This window comes from Solanum lycopersicum, chromosome 11 (genome assembly GCF_036512215.1).
Source record: "Solanum lycopersicum chromosome 11, SLM_r2.1".
NCBI classification, from domain to species: Eukaryota; Viridiplantae; Streptophyta; class Magnoliopsida; order Solanales; family Solanaceae; genus Solanum; species Solanum lycopersicum.
Window position 1 is genome coordinate 58,457,924 of NC_090810.1, and position 16,543 is coordinate 58,474,466.

General features: G+C 29.4%; 3 protein-coding genes across 3 annotated transcripts; 2 read left to right on the top strand and 1 right to left on the bottom strand.

Moving 5' to 3' along the window:
- Positions 1–5,951: 5,951 nt before the first annotated feature.
- Positions 5,952–6,686, bottom strand: LOC101243863 (flavonol sulfotransferase-like). Its single transcript, XM_004251333.4, has one exon. It carries the CDS (start codon positions 6,684–6,686, stop codon positions 5,952–5,954), a length of 735 nt encoding a protein of 244 aa, XP_004251381.3.
- Positions 6,687–9,783: 3,097 nt separating this feature from the next.
- On the top strand, positions 9,784–11,348 carry LOC101244158 (acylsugar acyltransferase 3-like). Its single transcript, XM_004251334.5, has one exon. It carries the CDS (start codon positions 9,792–9,794, stop codon positions 11,127–11,129), a length of 1,338 nt encoding a protein of 445 aa, XP_004251382.3. The 5' UTR covers positions 9,784–9,791; the 3' UTR covers positions 11,130–11,348.
- Positions 11,349–13,556: 2,208 nt separating this feature from the next.
- On the top strand, positions 13,557–15,121 carry LOC101244456 (acylsugar acyltransferase 3-like). Its single transcript, XM_004251335.2, has one exon. It carries the CDS (start codon positions 13,570–13,572, stop codon positions 14,869–14,871), a length of 1,302 nt encoding a protein of 433 aa, XP_004251383.2. The 5' UTR covers positions 13,557–13,569; the 3' UTR covers positions 14,872–15,121.
- The last annotated feature ends 1,422 nt before the right edge of the window (positions 15,122–16,543 follow it).

Here is a 16,543-nt window from a genome sequence, read left to right on the forward strand (position 1 = left end):
GACATGCTTTAGCTATCTTTAATGATATATATATATATATATATATATATATATATATATATATATATATATATATATATATATATTTCGTAACAAAGTTAATGGACGCTCGAGCACTTGGCTGACTCCATGTGGGTCCGTCCCTGTATGTTATACTTGTGTGAACCTCCTATGTATTCCGAGTGAATTGTTTAAGGTTGTTTTTCTCTATATTTTGTACTCTCATTGATATAGTAAATTGTTCATTTCCTTTGTTGGGCTTACATCAATTGACTGAATCACGTTAAATTTTTGTGTCTTTTGGTATATTTCTCCTCTGTCTTCTTACTCGTGGTCTTTCGAAGCTTGCTTTGCTAGCTTTTACATAACATCGAATTTTTTCGGTCCTAACAAATGATATTAGATCCAGATTCAATGACTAAGCGAGGTTCAATAGTCGATTGTTCAATGATGAAGCCAGGTTAAAAATTGGGTGTTCATCTTGGCCGATATAGTTCTAGTCGTAACCTATTTGACAGTAATAAATGTTTTTATTGGAGAAACTTTTTCGTAGAAGTTTTCTGTGTTGAGACATGAATTTGATGGAGGAGATTATGGATAAAGGGGGAGATAGATTAATAATTACACATATAATATTTAGGGTTACAATATAAGATACTAGTAATTCAATATCACCTTAATATTTAGGTCCAAATTACTGCCATCATATTTCACTAAATTTTAGGCATTAAATTTTACATTATAACTATAAATATCACATATTATTTGCACTCTCATGGAAAAAAAACTAGCAAAACTAAGACATGAGTCGAATTGTTGGTCCAACGGCCTCGATGCGATTTGTGTTTAGTGGTAGTACTTTAGAGTTTAAAGTTAGTTTCATAGGAATTTTCATCATGAACATTTAGTTTGGATTTTATGTTTGGACATCTATTGATAGTATTGTGTTTTAATGTTTTACTCATCAATATATTGGATAGGATATTTAAGAGATTCAATATTAGTTTTTTTTCCTTATATGAAATTTTATGTTTTAAACATGCAAATATAACTTTGATTATGGTATTAAGTAGTTATGAAATAAGTTATAACTGAATAGTCAAATCGACAAGAGAAAATCCGAACCGAATCAGTTTTTTTATTCAGATTGGGTTATACTTTTTGAAAACCAGAAATAGTATAACCCAAATCGAATAACACAAAATTGAATCGAAAAATCGAATGCACACTCCTAATCAAACGGACTAGGTGGGAAACCAATAAAACATAAAAAATTAAGCCTCCAAGATAAGTTTTTTTTTTTGTTTCCTATCCGATGTTCAGAGCTCCAGCTTAATGTAGATCACACTCTATTAGACTCATTCAGACTCGAACTCAAGACCTCTCGTTAACGGTAATATTCCACCACTACACCACAATCATAAATTAATTTTCACTATGTATAAACATAGGAGTAGTGGTGGATTGATGTTATCATGGACCACTTATTATGCTTAAAAATTCATATTTGTCAATTCAATTCTTTGGTGCACGAAATTCGATACTTACACCAAATCGAAGAACTCAACTTTTGATATAAAAAAAATACAAACACTGAACCAAAAAGTCTAAAAACTAAATTAGTTTGATTCGATTCGATTTTTCAATATTTACGCCCTACATAGGACCATATCAATTATCAAGAAATATTTCTAATTTTTGCCAAAAGAACTACTCAAAATTTGTATAATTTTTTTTTTCAATATATTTAAAACTTAAATTATGTTGTCAAAGATATGAAACGAGATCTTAGGATCCTATTAATTAGGACTTAATTATAGTGTCCAATTAAAATTCTGCAACGTGGAGGAAGATAGAAATTATTTAATAATTTTATTTTATCCCAATTTTTGAATTATTATTTTTCATTTACAACAGAAAAATTACATCTTTATGGACTCCCAATTTATTAGTATAAGATATTATTGAAATTGATTAAGAAAAAATGAATAAGACATAGGCATAATCAAGCCTAACCCTTCACATTAAGGGTTCACAACTTTGTAGTCCAATTACAATATAAATATAAAATAAGTAATTATAAAAATAAAAAAAATAAAAAGAATATTCTATTCTTTTAAATTTTTTATACATATTTAGATTAGTTCCTGAATAAAAATTCGAATATTTTCAAAGACCATATAATTTACTAAGTTGATAATTTATTGATTTATTCTTAATTATAAAAAATATAAGTGATGATTCGAGTTTCGTTTTAGTTCCATAAATGGTAAAGAATGTCCTATTTAAAAAATAAAGTATGTGTCCACACGACTAATATTACATGAAGTCAACTCTTTTTGCACATTGATCATATAATTAATTAATTAACTAATTAATGAAAAACATTACATGTAAATACTTTATTAAAATTTGCATCATTGATGTGGATATGATATGATTTATTTGCCCTAGTTATTATTTTAGAATTTTAAAAACAATTATTTAGATCATTTTTAAAACTATATTTAATTGTTAACTGTTATAATCTATAGAATCTTTATGAAATTTGTAAATATACACATTTTAATTGTATCAAAATTATATCTATGAATAACTTGTCAAAGTTTGATCTTTCATTAATTGATACTTCTGTTTTTATTTTTTTATTTTTTTACTTGATACATTTATTAAGAAAATAATATTTTTTTGTTGACTTTTAATTGTTATGTTGCATTTTTTTGAAAATAGATTTGAATAATTTTTAACGTTAAATTAGATTATATTAATTTCAATTTTTTTTAAAAAATAGATATTCAAAAACTATATAAAAAAATACTATAAATTTCATTTTTTTGCATATCAATATGGTAAAAAAAATACATCATAAAATGTTAGTCAAAATTATTATCATTTGACTTAAAAAAGGGAAATTATAAAAAAAAAATTGGACAGAGGTAAAAAATAATATAATAAGTTTATTATTTTACCTTATATTAATAGATAGAATATCAAAACAAATTTATTCATTAAAGATGTTATACCTCTTTGAAAAATATTAACTTTTAAAATAAATTAAAAATATAACAGATAAATATATTGTATTTTCTTATTTTGTAATAAAACGTCAAAATTAGACAACTTTAACCCCAAAAAAAAAAGGAATAAAAATTCCTGCATGTAAAGTCAACGCTTCTTGCACATGTCAAATAATTAATTAATAGATTAACCAAATTAAATGATAATAATCTCATTAAAAATTAGCATCATTATAGTTATAATGTGGATATGATTTGATCTTCCTATACCAACGAGTCAATTATTTTAAATTATTTATAAATAAAACAAAGTTGTGCGCACTTTCTTAATTCATTTATTTTTTATTCGACGTTTGATATTTATATTAAATTAACTAATTTAGAATTGAACAGCATAGGATCCAATAAGGGAAGGAATCCATTTCAAAGATTTTTTCAATTTATATATTCTAATTATTAGTTGAAGGGTTTAAAAATAATTATTTTTTTATCACGACCTTTTCTAATATTTTTTAAATCTTTTCAATTGTCATCTATTGTGATTTATAGGATTTTAATATAGTTTCTTAATAATGTGAATTTTCTTTTAAGTTTTAAATATACAATTACAAATTCTAGGTGTCTTGGTCCGGTCGTCAAAAGATAGGGGCGCGAACAACCTTAAAGTACTGTTTCATGTCCCAGAGGTCTTCGAGCCCTGACATTTTGAATCCCGTTGAATGGCTGTGATTTTGGGACTCAAGTCTAGAGTCGCCAGGTGAGACATTCGGTTCACGAACCAAAACCTATCTCCACATCGAATATTAGTTGGTTTGAATCCCATACCCCCAATTAAGTAACATAATTTTTTAGGGAAAACTACATAAATTGGACCTCTTAGGCAAAGTATTTACCCAAATTGGATAGAATCAGTGTTTTAAAAGACGACAGCATGAGGCGAAACTTTTTATACCGTATGGAGCAACGCGTAAGCCTCGTGGATCTACGGAGCATACTGGCGTAGTCTCATGCATATTCAATTTATAGTTTTATTACTAATAATAAGCAACACTAAACCTTTCAATGATTTTACAAATATTTTTTTATGAATAACCTATAAACATATAGAAATTATAGTATGATTTGAAATAAGTATTAATAATCAATAATGAAGAAAATAAGTATAATAAATACTATTTGAGAAGTATCATTACGCGAATAATTAAATGATTTAAAGCAAAAAATATTTAAAAAATAAATTAATGATTAGGATTTACGTTTTAATGCTCAGGACTTATGCCTCAAATTTTAGGATTTACGCCTAGTGAATCTACGTCCCGGAGTGTTTTTTGTACATCCCGCCCCAAGACTCGACTGGACTCACCCCAAAAACGTTTTCTGAAAACACTAGACCCAACCCAATATATTTAATGTAAGTTTACATAAATCACATAGGAGTCATTTGGTTTGGAACAAGTTATCTTGGGATTAGCTATCACAGAAAAACTTATCCCATCAGGTACATGGTTAACTTATCTTATCTATATGGTATAAATGCTGAGATAAGTTATCCCAAACATAGCAACCAAACAAGAAACAAAATTTGTATATGATCACTATTTTCTTATTCCATCACTACTTATTTGTATCCTCAGACCATGCAACCTCATAGTGTTAAGTGCTAATTACAGTAGTTCCCTACTATTTATCCAAATTACAAGAATCTCTTAAAATTTATTTATGGAATGTGGATACATCATTGGAGTTTTGAATGCAAAATTGGACTTCTGGATACATTAGTAGATATCCAAATACACCGGAGAGGGATGAATTTAAGAGGGTAGGACTGTATCCGAGAGGGGATATGATATTCACATACATAGGATAGAAATGTATCCGAGAGAGGAGGGATGTATTCGTGAGGGAATGGATGTATTAGAGAGGGGAGAAATGTATCTGTGAGGCAAGTAGGGATGTATCAGTGAGAGAAAAGTGATGCATCCGGGAGGAAATTTTTTAAAAATTAAATGGTAAAGAACTTTAGAGATAACGGTAAAATAAGATATGTATTTAGGTAATTTTTTTAATATTTATCTTGATTGAACTCCCGGCCTAAACTATTTATCCGGCTACCCATTTGTTCTATTCACTAATTGACTGCTTCTACATCTATTATATACTATGGTGGCATCTAGCAGTAATTGAGCAGTCTTTTCACTAAAACATCGTGTGTTCTTCTTTGTAGAGACGGAATAAATGTACTAATCACTTTGATAGAGGTTGATATATCAAAATAGTTAAAAGGAAAAGAAATCAAGGGAATCAAATTCCTAATAATATTACATAAAAAAATAATCTTTAGTAGTAATAGTTTAATTGCCACTAAGTATATATTTTTTGCGGTAATTAGCACTCTTTGTAAATATCTATATAAAATAAGTATTTTGAGTTTTATATAATTCTAAAAATATGACAAATAAAAAAACTAAAAATATATCAGAATATGATGGAAAATGAATTGGTGGTTAACAAGGAATTAATAATGATAAATAAAATGTACTTGTTAAATTAATTTTGAAGTTTTAAAGATACGGAATATTGTGTGTGCAATTATTTTGGTGTTAATATTAAATATTTATTTCTTTGGGGAAAAATGTCAAAGTCATGTGAATTAATTGATTTCTTAGAAACATTCAAAATATTTTAAGAATTATAATTTTGTTTCAAGCTAAGGTTATAACATTAATTTCATACAACAATTAACATTAATAATTATGTCTAATGAAAAATTGGTCAGCAAACTTAGGTCATAGGTGCATAAAAACCATTTTATTAATTAATTGCAAACCATAACAAAATACACACATCAATGAAATGACATAATAGAAGAAAAATAAAGAACATGATAAATTTGAATGAAGTAAAAGTAATATTAATATTGTAAAATTCAAAAATTCAATCCCAAATTAAAGATTGAAGTTTTTCCTTAGTTATGTTGTCAATTGATTTTGCCACATCTTCACTCAAAAGATTCTTCCAATCTCCGATCTCTCCTTTACGAAAAAAAGCATTATTATTAACTTTTATCCCAGGTTTTGGATTATGCGATCCACTCTTATTCACCTCTAAATTACTCAAATTTCCAAATTCACAAGTTGCCACTATTTTTTCAGGTACAAATTGATCCTCTTCCTCTTGAGAAAATGGTTTTCCCATAAACTCAGCCAATTTCTTCACATAACTCAGCGTATCATTCCTCAAGTCCTCGAATTTCAAAAAGAAAATCTCGTTCTTTCCATGACGATCCTTACTTGCTTTTAGATATTCAGACACGTGATCCCAATAAGGTCCATACAAGGATTTTCCTTCAAGAAACCACTCGATTTCTTGTTCGAGTGTGATAGGATTATCTTTGAATTCAGGGATGGTTTCTTCAAGCTTTTTAGTGTAATGCCATGTTGAAACAAATGTGTCTTTTGGTTCTCTACATATATAAATGATCTTACACTTCGAATCTATTATAGATTGTGGCAAACAAGTGTATGGAAGATGTGTGCCTAATAATGGGAACTTAGTGTCATCAAGAGAAGTAAAATTGATGTCACAATCAATTTCTAATGTTGGTATACAATCATGAGGAAGTTTTGTGAGTATAGGGTTTGTAGAGTCATCAAAATGATGTCTTGTCATAATAGAAAAGACCAAAGATTTAAGCCAAGTAGTGCCTGTTTTGAGAGAACCACAAAGAAAAATATTACAAGGTTGTGCTTTGAAATTTTCTTCCATAAATAAAATTGATTCTAAAAAGGCTAAAGGGAACCAAAAGCCTTTGTATTGATAGTAATCAAAAGAAGTAAAATTTTGAGAAACTTCTCTTCTAGGAAGGGATGAAATTATCTCTTTGTATTTCATGTTTATCGACATATTTTTGTTTTTTTCTTTCTTCTTTGGTGAAGGGGGGGAATGCAAGAAAATCAAAAATTGATAATTGATAAGAAAACAACTCCAAATTTTGGTACATATATAGGAAAAATAATTCCCTTTTTAGGATTATATTTAGAGGTAATAACCAAAAAAGGGAATATATGAACATGTGAAAAGATGAGATGGAATAGGCAATTGAAACAAGTTGGTGAGGTTCGAATTTTTGTTACGAGGCCAAAAACACTTATTTTGAGTAAAAAATATATTTATTTTGGAAAAAAAATTGTGTGTTTAGATCGGTAAAATTGTTTATAGATAAAAGTAGAATAAGTTTTTCTATTGTTGGAATGGAGCTACAAGATTTTGTTTTTTTAAAATAGCAGAAAATTATTTATTACAAGATCAAAGTATCACTGCAAATATATATATATATATATATATATATATATATATATATATATATTTATATTTGTGATAAGTTTTTTGTATGTTGTGATTTGATTGATGAAATGATTTTGAAAGTTATGTTGCTTGATATTTTTAATTATATTTAAATCGTCATGTTAATATTATATCTATATTTAATTTATTTTCTTATTTATTTATGTATAATATTGATTAAAATTTGAATATGTACATTTACATTTAATTAAAAAAATTATAATAAATATTTATAATAATATTTATATTAAAAGTGCATTAACATTCGTCTTTTTGTAATTTGATTCTCAAATGTATTTTTTTAAAACAAATTACTCAAACACATTAGTTTATCAAAAACACTTTTCAAAAGAATTAATTAAACATAAGTTATTTTTTAAAAATAATTATAAAAATAAGCAATTTTTAGAAGTAATACTACACACTCTTATTCTTATCAAATTAATATATACAATCAAGCATTTACACTTCTCTATTGTCACGACCCAGACCGTCAAGAGTGACATTCACACTAACGCTACAGTGGAAGAACCATTACTACAACCTACCTAACGAATTTAACCAAAAAAACTAGACATTTAAAGATATAAAAGCAAATTTAACTGACAGTATAGTAAATACAGAGTCCCTTAAACTCAAAAGGTTTAACAACTAATAACAAATGTGGAAATACCCCTAAAACATGAAAGTCAATGTTCCAAAACTCTACTAACGGTAAGTCTAAGAACAAGGGGTACAACTCCAAAACTAAATAAACAAATAGTCTAAGTCCAAAGAGAGTGAAATTAAAGAAGAGAGAGCCATGGAAGCCTGGAAGAAGTGACTCACTCTTGAATCTAGTCACGCTCAATAATCACATAACTGAGGTCTTAACGTCTTAGCTATCCATTCATGTGGTCAAATTCATAATTAGATTTCTTATTCATTATCGGATTTCCCTAGACCTCACTAACTCCAATTTCGTCCAAATCTAAATTAGGTAGAAAAATATCAAGTTACTACCAAAAAAATTTCTGATCCCAAATGTTTCCCAATGACTTTTTCCTAATGAAGAAATCAGATCGTCACATCTATCAACTTTGGAATTGTATTTATTTATATTTATTCTCATACTCTATCAACTTTGGAATAATATATATATATATATATATTATTTATTTACATGGAACTTGAGTGGTGGAATTGTTTAGTTTAAATCATGCATCTCATTATCATGTCCAACAATGTTACTCTATCTTACTGGCAATGAAAGTTTTATCTATATATATTCTTTAAATCATGATTTAGATAAGATCACCAACATGCATGATCATATTTTCACTTATTTTTTTTTAATTCAAAACTGGTTGGAATTTCTTTTAGTGCGCGATTTGATAACATTACATTAAAAATAATTAATCATGTGTCTAACGATACATAAAAATATTCAAGTCAACTATTACCAATTCCGTTCTTATAAAAATAAACCAATAGATAATTGAAGAGGGATCAATCAAACCACCTATATTGAAATGATATTTTACTAAGACCATGGAGTTTCGATATTGATAGTAGGACAATAAAATTAAAAGGGCTCAAATAGAGTGAGTGTCACACGCAACTTTATTGATGAGAAGTGCTTCAAAAATGATCTATTTACAAAGGTATATAGTATTTTTGTGGACGCTTGCAAAGTTAAAGTGTCTTTTTAAGAATTAGGAACAACTTCTATGATGACTTTATGTCTTTATATATATATATATATATATATATATATATATATATATATATATATATTGATTGAAATCTTAGTTTTTTTTAATTCTAAACTGGTTGGGATTTCTTGTAGTGCTCTACATATCATCTTCAATTTGATAACATTACACTAAAAATAGTTAATCATGTGCCTAACGATACGGAAAAAATATTCAAAGTCAACTATTACTAATTCAAGTCTAATAAAAATAAACTAATAGATAATTGAAGAGCGCTAAAAAGTTGATGGAGAGGAGTCGGATCTATTAATATCCCTCCTAATAGGTAAGTCAACCCTTCTAATAATACATAAAAGTTAGGGTAAATATAAAAGTACTCCAAGATATAACACGACTTTCGAGATTATAATTCAAATTGATTAGTTGTAAGGTGGAATTATCCATGTGCATTCCTTTGTGAGACTTAAATTGCAATTTCATATATTCTTTTTAGGCTCATATGTCCTAATTATTAGTTGAATAGTTTAGTAATAATTATTTTTTGAATCACAATCTTTTTTAAATGTTGTAAGTTATTGACCATTATGATTTATAGAATCTTTATGATATGAGTTGTATTTTAAATATAAAAATAAAAAAAAAACTATATTGAAATATTAGTTGATTTGATGTTGTAACCTAAATCAAAATACATAAATTGACATGATATTTTACTAAGACTACTATATAAATGTGAATGTGCAATTCAAATTTTAAAAACATAGAACTAAAAATGGCCTCATCAACAATTCTTTCAAGAAAATTCATTAAGCCTTCTCCCCCCACCCCTTCTTCACATAGACATTACAATCTCTCATTTAGAGATCAAACAGCTAATAATCTATATTTACCAATTGCTGCCTTGTACTCTAAACCTGAAAATCACACCATAACTCAAATATCCAATATTCTTGAAAATTCCCTTTCAAAAATATTATTCTTTTATTATCCCTTCGGGGGACGTATCAAGGATAATAAGTATGTTGATTGCAATGATATAGGCGCTGAGTATTTTAATGTTCATATCAATTGTCAAATGTCTGAAATACTTAGCAATCCGTATAATGATGCTATTGAGATAGTGTTCCCACAAAATTTGGCTTGGGGTAATTCCTTATCAGAAGAAAGAAGTAGCCTTCTAGTGGTCCAATTGAGCCATTTTGATTGTGGTGGAGTGGGAATAAGTATATGTCTATCCCACAAGGTTGCTGATGGGTATAGCGGGTGTAAGTTCCTTAGTGATTGGGTTTCTATGGCTAGAGACGATCATAAATTAAATTTCCAACTATCTTGTCAGTTTGATGGAGCTTCCTTCTTTCCACCAATAGATAATCCTCCACCTATGCCTAATGTTGTGCCTGATCCAGAACGATGTGTGTCAAGAATGTACAATTTGTCATCATCTACCTTACTCAAACTCAAGGATATTGTTGTTTCAACAAATCCACAAATACAAAATCCATCTCGCATTGAAGTTGCCACAGCACTTTTTCATAAGTGTGGGGTTGATGTGTCAATGGCAAAATCAGGCGTGTTTAGACGAACTGTGTTATTCCATGTAATGAATTTACGCCCTCCTATTCCATTCAACACAATAGGAAATGCTACTTGTTACTTTAGCACAAGAGCAATGAGTATAGATAAAACAACGTTACCAAACTATGTTGGTGAGTTACAAAAGGCTAAACAACAAATTCGATACGAATTGAAAGATATGAACACAAAGGAACTAGCCTTACATGCAATCGAAAAAATTAAAGAGATTGTGAACATAGCAAAGGATGATTGTTTTGACATGTATTTTTGCACAAGTTTGTGCACTTTTGGGTCACGTAAGATTGATTTCGGATGGGGTAGCCCCCTAAGAGTGACTCATGTGAAAGATCCAATGAAAAATAAATTTATTTTCATGGATGATCCAAGTGGTGAAGGAATAAATGTACTAATCACTTTGACTGAGGCTGATATGTTACTATTTGAGAGTAACAAAGAGCTTCTAGAGTTTGCTTCTCCCGTTGTCCAGTCACTAGAATAAGATAAAACTCCGGGATTCGGAGTCGTCTTTGTTAGGGAGCGCTTTACTCGCTAATATGGACTTTTCAGTGTGAATCTAAATTTAGTCGGACTCTACTGGGTAGGAAATAAGCCATAATGCATGTGTGTTTGTTTATTTATTTATTATTTTGAGAATATGTTATAATTGTATTTGTAAAACACTTGTTACATTTTTATGAATTGATTTTTTCGAATAAAACATCTGAACGTAAACATAAATTTAGTATTCGGAAGTTTTGAAATGCTTGTACTTCGAACTATATTTCATTTTGAATGAATTGTTATTTTCTTCTTCTTCTTGTTTTCTTTTTGAAAGATTTTTTTTTAATTAAATGGAGACAACACATAATTCCGATATTATTTACAATACAAGTTCTAGACTAAGATGTAACATACGGAATAAACAAATTCTCATCACACATGGCACAAGTATTAATCAAAATGGATCAATTCCACTTCTATGAGAGACGAGATCATAACAATAAATTACAAAATAAAATAAGTTATATACAAAGTCACAACCATGAGCTTAGATGTCAAAGGGTCTGCATTTTTTTAATCAAGCATTCACAAGAAAGTACTACTCAAAAATTAGGCCAAAATAGCAAGTATCACACCACTCAAAAGGGTCTTTTATTTTCTCTCAAAACAAAATTAAAAGAAAACTTATTTCTAAAAAAATAAAAGATATTCGGTTCAAAAGGATTATCCTAAGGAAAAGAACCGAAAATAAAAGCCAAGGAACTCATCCTAAAAAATAAAAGACTCAATAAAACAATACAAATTAGGAGTTCATTCCACCACCTCACATTTAAAAAGATGTCATGTCCCCAAAACATCAAATAAAATTTAAAAATGGGCTTAGGAAAACTCCCTGAAGCCTTTAGGCCTAGCTAGTAACAAGTTTACTTTATTTACATCAAGGGTCGTGACCCAGACTTAAGCTCAAACGTGCTTCTTAACTCCAAATATCGGATACTTAGACTTCTCCAAAACTTGTACAAACCACACAAAAAAATTACACTAAAAAATAAAATAAAAATTAAGAAGTTACACTCTAAATTGAGTTGCCTCCAATAATCGCCTAATTTAACGTTGTAACACGACACAAGTAAATTCACTACTTTCTTTCCACTTTGAACTTATGAATTGTACCCCTAACTTTGTATCAATTTTTCTGCTCCTGACTAGGGGCGATGGTATAAATACAAAGGAACCAAGTAATTCATGTCGCATCTTGCACTTCTTGGCCCTTAGCGGGAGAATGTCGTATTGTCTATGTGGACTAAAAAACTTTATTGATGAGAAATGGTTCAAAAATGATCTATTTACAAAGGTATATAGTACTTTTGTGAGGTAATAGAACGCTTACAAAGTTAAAGTGTCTTTTTATAAAATTAGGAACAACTTCTATTGTGATTTTATGTCTTTTCTTTTATATATATATATATATATATATATATATATATATATATATATATATATTATTGAAATCTTAATTTTTTTTTAATTCTTAACTGGTTGGGATTTCTTGTAGTGCTCTTCATGTCATCTTCAATTTGATAACATTACACTCAAAATAATTAATCGTGTGCCTAACGTACGGAAAAATTATTCAAAGTCAACTATTACCAATTCAACTCTAATAAAAATAAACTAATAGATAATTGAGGAGGACTAAAGAGTTAATGGAGAGGATTCGGATCTATTAATATTTCTATGTTTAAAATTAATATATCGAAAATTGTCGCAATACAGATTTGGAGTCAGGGGGTTCAAAAAATTAAACATAGTGCTTGCAAAATTAATTTGAGTTTCAAACCTCAAAGTGAATTTGAACGCAAACCACTAGTCAACCTTTGATCTTATATTTAGTAATTTAAAATCTATACAACAACATAAAATCGTAATTTTTAACCAAAACATTTTGGGTGAACCGCCCACACCTATCATGGACTAATCTCTCCTAATAGATAAGTCAACCCTTCTAATAATACATAAAAGTTAGGATAGATATAAAAGTACTCCAAAAGATAATACGACTTTCGAGATTATAATTCCAATCGCTTAGTTGTAAGGTGGAATTATCCATGTGCATTCCTTTATGAGACTTAAATTGAAATTTTCATATATTCTTTTTAGGCTCATATGTCCTAATTATTAGTTGAATAGTTTAATAATAATTATTTTTTGAATCACAATCTTTTCTAAATCTCGTAAGTTATTGATCATTATGATTTATAGAATCTCTATGATATGAGCTTTATTTTAAAATGAGATTAAAAAACTACATTAGAATATTAGTTAATTTGATTCTCTTAGCCTGAATCAAACCACATAAATTAAAATGATATTTTACTTTTATTAGACTATATATAAATATGAATGTGCAATTCAAATTAAAACATAGAGCTAAAAAAATGGCCTCATCAACAATTCTTTCAAGAAAAATCATTACACCTTCTCCCCCCACCCCTTCTTCACATAGACATTGCAATCTCTCATTTAGAGATCAAACAGCTAATACTCTATATTTACCAATTGCTGCCTTGTACTCTAAACCTGAAAATCATACCATAACTCAAATATCCAATATTCTTGAAAATTCCCTTTCAAAAATATTATACTTTTATTATCCCTTCGGGGGACGTATCAAGGATAATAAGTATGTTGATTGCAATGATATAGGCGCTGAGTATTTTAATGTTCATATCAATTGTCAAATGTCTGAAATACTTAGCAATCCGTATAATGATGCTATTGAGATAGTGTTCCCACAAAATATGGCTTGGGGTAATTCCTTATCAGAAGAAAGAAGTAGCCTTCTAGTGGTTCAATTGAGCCATTTTGATTGTGGTGGAGTGGGAATTAGTATATGTCTATCCCACAAGGTTGCTGATGGGTACAGCGCGTTTAAGTTCCTTGGTGATTGGATTTCTATGGCTAGAGACGATCATAAATTAAATTTCCAACCATCTCCTCAGTTTGATGGAGCTTTGTTCCTTCCACCAATAGATAATCCTCCACCTATGCCTAATGTTGTGCCTGACCCTCAACAATGTGTGTCAAGAATGTACAATTTGTCATCATCTACCTTGTCTAAACTCAAGGATAGTATTGTTTCAACAAATCCACAAATACAAAATCCATCTCGCATTGAAGTTGCCATGGCACTTATTCATAAGTGCGGGGTTGATGTGTCGATGTCAAAATCAGGCGTGTTTAGACCAACTATGTTATACCAGGTAATGAATTTACGCCCCCCTATTCCACTCAACACAATGGGAAATGCTACTTGTCTCTTTAGCACAATAGCAATGAGTATAGATAAAACAACGTTACCAAGCTATGTTGGTGAGTTACAAAAGGCTAAACAACAACTTCGACATAAATTGAAACAAATGGACACAAATCAACTAGCCTCACATGCAATTGAAAAACTTAAAGAGATTGTAAACATAGCAAATGAGGATGTATTTGACATATATTTTTGTACAAGTTTGTGCACTTTTGGGTCACATAAGATTGATTTTGGATGGGGTAGCCCCCTAAGAGTGACTCAAGTGAAACATCCAACTAAAAATAAATTTATGTTCCTGGATGATCCAAGTGGAGAAGGGATAAATGTACTAATCACTTTGACTGAGGCTGATATGTTACTATTTCAAAATAACAAAGAGCTTCTAGAGTTTGCTTCTCCCGTTGTCCAGTCACTAGAATAAGATAAAACTCCGGAATTCGGAGTCGTCTTTGTTAGGGAGCGCTTTACTCGCTAATATGGACTTTTCAGTGTGAATCTAAATTTAGTCGGACTCTACTGGGTGGGAAATAAGCCATAATGCATGTGTGTTTGTTTATTTATTTATTATTTTGAGAATATGTTATAATTGTATTTGTAGAACACTTGTTTATTTCAACTTACCTTTGCAATGTGTTACATTTTTATGAGTTAATGAATTTCTTTTGCGCCTATTGATACGATATTAATTTATAGTAAGTTAATGAATTTCTTTTGCGCGTATAAAAAACACAAAAAAAATGACACTAAAAATTAAAATAAAAAATAAGAAGTTATTCTATAAATTGGGTTGCCTCCCAATAAGCGTCTAATCTAACGTCGTGGCACGACATTAGTAAATTCACTATTTTTCTTTCCATTTTAAACTTATGAATTGTACTCTTAACTTTGTATCAATTTGTTTGCTCCTCTCTGGGGGTGGTAGTATAAAGATAAAGGAACCAAGTTATTTATGTCGCATCATGCACTTCTTGGCCCTTAGGTGAGGAATGTCGTTTTATCCGCGTAGACTAAAAAACTTTAGAATGTTGGAGCCTTATTCCTCATCTATACACTCATCCATTAGTTAAGATTTTTTATAGAAAAATGTTTTGAATGAGATTTAAGTTGCCTCAACTCCAGAGCAGCATTTTTTACAATATTCTCACTTGTGTACTCTTTATCAACATCGATTTTAAGGAATTATGTGTAGTTCAATAGTTGAAGTTCTTCTTTTTGCTCCATTAGGTGGTCATTATCCACGATAATTGGTTATTGGACATCAGATGCCTCAATCTTTTTGTTCAAGATAGTCTCCAAGTCATGAATATCTGAGCCAAATCGATATATTTCTTGTGTGAGCTCAACTCTTTCTTCAATTAGTTGGGTTTTCATGTGTGTCAGACAATCATGGATAGACTCTTGAAACTTTAGAAGTTGAGTTTGTTCTTGTAGCCAAGATTGACACAGTATTTCTATTTCTCCATAACTTTCTTCTTGTTAGGCTTCAATCTCTTCTAATTCAGCTTGGACTGTAATTTCTATTGAATTGCGTCCAGCACATTTAGCTGTTTCATGAACTTTATGTGCTCTTCCCCGCATTCAAATAATTGTTCGGTGATTTTTGAATCAACCTTGTCCAACATGTACATTTCATAAGTAATTCACATTGTGCACCTCTTGTTTTGCATTCTCCACTTCATCGCCCCTACCACCACATAAATAATAGAAGAATCATAATAGGGGTTCGAGGGAAGAGAATAAGATTTAGGACAACCATTTCAATGAAAATATTGATGATCACATATATGACATAAATGACATGCATCCCAATTGCACACGCAAGTGTACGTAGTTGCGCAAGTAATATAATGACTCTTAAAAGAATCAGATTATCGAACTCAATAGACTTGTCAATTAGCTATTCTTTTCTAAATTATACTATTCTAGTTATCTATTTAAGAGTGCCAAAAGAAAAGAATGCAGAAATTAAATAATAAGATTACTTACAATAGTTGAAAGATTCCAAGACTGCAACATGTATTGGCTGTCATGTATCATATTTTTGGTTTAAAACTAATTTTTTTTTGTCAAGTTACTAATTAACATGGTTAATT